The following is a 4,926-nucleotide window of genomic DNA, read 5'->3' on the forward strand; positions in this document are numbered from 1 at the left end:
GAACCGTCAGCTTTAATGCTTGTATGGATAAAAGATATACAAATTAAATGCCTGGAAATATTAAATGTGCAGTATCGGCTTTAATTTAGCTGCAACTTTATTAACTCATCAGGGAACTACCTAGCAATAAATCATAATACTGTGTTCCACCATTCCTTCTCCAACCCACTCTGCTTTTTGGCAGCTGCAGCGTGCATCACCCCTACTTCAGTCCTGGCTCAGCCATTATTTTTAAAATCCCTCTCCCTGTGGTACTAGAAAACGGAGTTGAAGCTTTAAAGTTTCCAGTACTAAATGCAAGGGTTCACTTCCAGGACTTTTTTTAGGAGGATCTTTTTAAATAAGTTTCCTTCCAACTCTAACTTACCAGATAAATGATCACTCCATGGAAACAGTCCACTGAACACTGAATCTGGAGTGAAAAACTGCTCTGTTACTAACCCAGCTAACTGAAAATCAATGGCAAATTCAAGTGGTCCTGTCATTTCCCAAATGAGGGAGAAGTCCCTTATGCCTACTCTAAAAAAAAAACAAAAAAAACCAAATTACAGGTCAAACCTTTAAAAGTGATTACTTTTTCTTTTCTTGTCTGGCTCAGGCAAACTCTAATATTGAAAATAACTAATTCTGGCCTTTTCTTCAGGTAACATTTAATTATCGTACTTTGATAACAAAAGTACTAAAATCGATATATTAATCTTAAGGTGGAAAACTCCAGTCTAGTGGAAAGAAAACTATATATTTATTTTTAACCTGGAATCATATGTATTAAAGAAAATGTGCAACGTACCTCGTCCATCCACAGTAATACCGACTCCACTGCTGCACAGGCCATGGAATTCAGCTACTCAATCGAAGCCAGAGATGTTGGGGAAAAGAGAAAATATTATTGCACCTTCTTTAATCCTAAACCAAATCCACCAATCTTTTTTCCAAAATTATTTTTCTGAAATGTAACTAATAAAATTCCAATGTTCACATAAATTAACTATTTATAGCTAACATAGCTAAATACATCAAGGACCATTCCACCTTGAAATTTCACATGTATACAAAAATGAAACTTGATAACAAGAATTAAATGCTCAAGCAATTTCACTACAGTCTTGGCAGTACTATCTCCTTAAATTACTGCTTCCAACCATGTTAGTTTAACTACATTTCTTCAAAACAGTCTTCTGCTATCTCAGAAAACTTACACTGAATGAAAATACTGTCAAAGACACATTACCTCAGTTCTACATTCATGAGGTTTTCCTGGTCAATCCCTAGGTTTATTTGGAGAACTGATTCTTATAAAACGAAATACAGATTTCTAAATTTAACATGGGCTCTCTTATAAACTGGATTGATTTGACTAGTAAATTTACAGATGCATCACATAACTCTGCTTGTTCTCTTTAAAACATTATTACTTATAGCCAACATGTGATTCAGGGACCAAATTTTATCCATAGCATAGTCATGTCCTTTGTCTCACATTTTGTCACATTCCGGCCAGCTCTGGAACCAGGTTCCCCTCAAACATTACAACGCATAAAACCACAAACAGTCAACATAAAATACCAGTTTTCCTTTAAAGAAGAAACTATTTCCAGAATCAGTGTACAATTCCATTAAGCACTTTGCTCACTTATCTTTTTAAAATGAAGTTAAAATGTACATAAAATGAATAAATGAACAACCTGATCTGAACAAGATTTTTTTAAACCTGTATGTTTACCCTAGTATTCAAAGAAGCAGAAAATTTCACCTGAGTTTTTAGCAGGGCAGGGCTGACATGGCTCTCCAAAACCATAATCAGGATTGGCACAACAACATTCAGACTTTGTCACAGCACCAGGGAAAGGACGGACACACGCTCCTGTTTTGATACTTCCATAGCATGTGCTACGCATATGAGTATCTAAGACAGGACAAGCAAAGAAATAACTTATTTCCTTAGGCTGAGGGTGAAATGTATGCATAATAGCTCAACGAGAGCTAAAAAAATTTATTTTGTTCAACAAAGTGGCTATATTGGCTACATCCACATTGCTCTGTGAGAATAATCCTGATGGCATCAAGGCCAATTCTCAAAACAGTTAGCTCCTGAAGCTCTCTCCAGAGCACTTTAAAATCACCTAGACTAGCATATTGTGAGCAAATTTAGGAGCATTCTGTAGAACCAGCAAAGATGATTCACACACCAGAACAGCTCTGTAAATCTGTCAACACATATCTCAATAAGAAACACAGAATGGCATGTGGTAACTAATTTTTCCCTTTGAGAAGTACTACAACCATAACCTGGATACACAGATCTCTTATTTATTTCAAAAATAGTTCCTCATTCAGGACAACTCACCAGAAGTCCAGGGCTGGTAATACAGGAGGCTACCTAAATCTGGAAGCAGGAGCAGTATTTATGGTATTTACAAATTCTGATGAGAAATGCAGTTTCAGCAGATTGCTCAGATCAGCATTTATATGACATGCCTATCTTAAAAGGTTTACATGTAAACTGGCAGCAGTGCTGGATGAGGGTTAGGGTTTAGGTCCAAACACATAGCTAGCAACAGTAATTTAGCAATTCTTACACATCATGAGGTAGTGGGGAAAGCACCACTACTGCCTAGACTGTAAGAAATTTCTGGAGATTTGTGACTGAAAAGCCACTGCAAAAGTTACAGTGTCACCCCTGGAGAGAGATCTAGAAAGGATGGCCAGGACAAACCATCACTTATGTCACAAAGAAAACACACAATACCTGGAAGGTCTCCGATCTTGAAAATCATGCCATAACAGACAGCAGAAAAATTACACAGGACAGCCACACAGCTGCAGGACTCATGCGCACATCGTCAGTCTTGCAGCTAATTTAGTCATTCAGTCATTTGCCTGACTTTACAATTAAGATGTACTAACATCCATCTTCCAAGGCAGGCCTTCAGCCCTAACTTTGCAGGTATAAACAGCTGCTATACTTATTAAAGAACTATGAGAATGTCTCTTAGGGTGCTTTTCGTGTGTTTTGGTTTGCTTTTTTTTTGTTATTCTGTTTTTTTTTTCATTATTTCAGAGTTAGCTGCCTTCTTTGTATTTGCTTATAGAATAATACTGGAGATCTTCTAATAAGCATTTGAGTGCTTAGTCCACCTAAATGTGTGTTTGACCACTGCAGGATAGAGATGGAGTAAACATCCTTTATTTTTCACCCCATACTTCTACTGACACTTGTTGGAGCTACAAAAATACTCTTTGCTTCAAGCATCTTTATGGACCAGGCCAGAATGTGGCTTTAATCTATGCTCCCTGTCAATCTCCCAGTAAAACTACCATAAACTGTGGCCTGGACATGAGCCTAGGTGCACTCAGAAACTGAGTAGATCTCAGGGAATCCAGACAGTTACCTGCTGTCTTGGGTTCAGCCAGGATAGGTTTAATTTTCACAGGCAGCTGTAAGGAGTCACAGCGAGGACAGACCACCGAACCAGCCAATGGGATATTTGATACCAGTATGACATCATTCTCTCTGTATAAAGTGGGAACCTGGCTGGGGGTTCCAGGTGGTGAGCAGTTGCATTGTATGTCATTCATTTTACATATTATTTCATTACTATTATTGTTATTACTGTTGTTTCTTCTTTGTGTTGTTCTGTTAAGCTCTCCTTATCTCAACCTACAGGGTTTTTATCTTTGTTTCCTAATTCTCCATCCCATCCTGCGTGAGAAGAGTAAGCAAGTAGCTGTATGGTCCTTAGTTGCTGGCTGGGCCTAAACCATGACACCTACACAAAAGATGACCCCAAACCAACAAAGAAAATTCCATGAAAAAACCTACAGTGGATACTGAATAGCCTGTGCCAAACCAAATAAGAACTGGCAATTCCTTATGTGTTCTGTCTGGTCTTTGAGTGTTGTAAGCTGGCTCCTATAAAATAGGACTGTCTGTACATAAATGTTCTTTCTTGCTTTTGGTGTCCCATGGAACAGATAGTTCTGGAGCATAGTTAAATGTGTCCCAGATTTCAGGGATTACTCCTTGCCAAGAGTCTAGGTGAAGCCAGTACAATTTGCTTGCGCTTGACAGCCGGAAAATGTTATTGTGGTTGACAACGATCAAGAATTTTTGCACAAGAAATTTCTGTTCATGTACTCTGCAAAATAACTGGTTGCATCACAACCTTTCCCTCCATTCCTAACAAGTCCAGATGCCACTCTGCCATGCTCTGTCACAAAAGAAAGGGCCTCTTCGATCATTGCCCAGTCACTAAAGGGAAGTCTTCCCCCTAGTTATCTGTCTGGGAGAGAACAGAGAAGCAATTTAAAGAAATGTCACTGAGGGAAACTGCAGGGGGAGAATAGAATGGAAAAGTGCTAAAGAAATATTCTGCAGGAAAGCTGTGAAGTGTGGGAAGCAGCTGAAGGAAGGTACAGATGTACTGAGCAACTGCCCTCCATAAGAGAGCAAATGCTTTTCAACATAAATCAATGTTTTTATAGAAGCAGCACAGGGATTTTAGGGAGGGCTGCCTAACTAGCTGTAGGAAAACAGTCTTAATAATATGAGGCCCACAGTCAGGGCCTCATAAAGCCTGTGCAGGATGAATAACCAAGCTGCCTCCCCCAGAACCAAAACAGCATTTATATGACAAGAAGAATGTCTTCCCTGGGCTGTGCTTCCCATGCTGACAGGAAGGATGAGAACGACAGGCACTGCTTTGGCCATGACTAGTTGCTGTAGGGACCTCACCAAGCTCATGTTCCCCATCTCGTGACAGTTCTGAGCATGCACCTTGTCAATGAACTTGCTGTACTCCCCATGTATGGTTTGATCAGCCTTTGGCTACTAATTTCACAACATGCAGTACTTATTTTACACCCTGGATCAGAGTTTAGCATTGGTGCTGCTGTAATCATGTACCTGCTTGTGGAAAACTACTC

The 4,926-nt window shown here is 39.3% G+C and overlaps 1 protein-coding gene across 1 annotated transcript in view; it reads right to left on the reverse strand.

Moving 5' to 3' along the window:
* Nucleotides 1–4,926, reverse strand: part of LOC103770629 (fibrillin-2-like) — a gene marked incomplete at both ends in the record, with an annotated part of 45,553 nt that overhangs the window by 4,294 nt on the left and 36,333 nt on the right. The window contains 2 exons of the mRNA XM_008937898.1: nt 368–519; nt 1,232–1,292. Of these exons, the coding sequence (XP_008936146.1) occupies nt 368–519; nt 1,232–1,292 (213 nt within the window). The remainder of the gene's footprint in view (nt 1–367; nt 520–1,231; nt 1,293–4,926) is intronic.

This window comes from Merops nubicus, unplaced genomic scaffold (assembly GCF_000691845.1).
Source record: "Merops nubicus isolate BGI_N331 unplaced genomic scaffold, ASM69184v1 scaffold16043, whole genome shotgun sequence".
Taxonomy (NCBI): domain Eukaryota; kingdom Metazoa; phylum Chordata; class Aves; order Coraciiformes; family Meropidae; genus Merops; species Merops nubicus.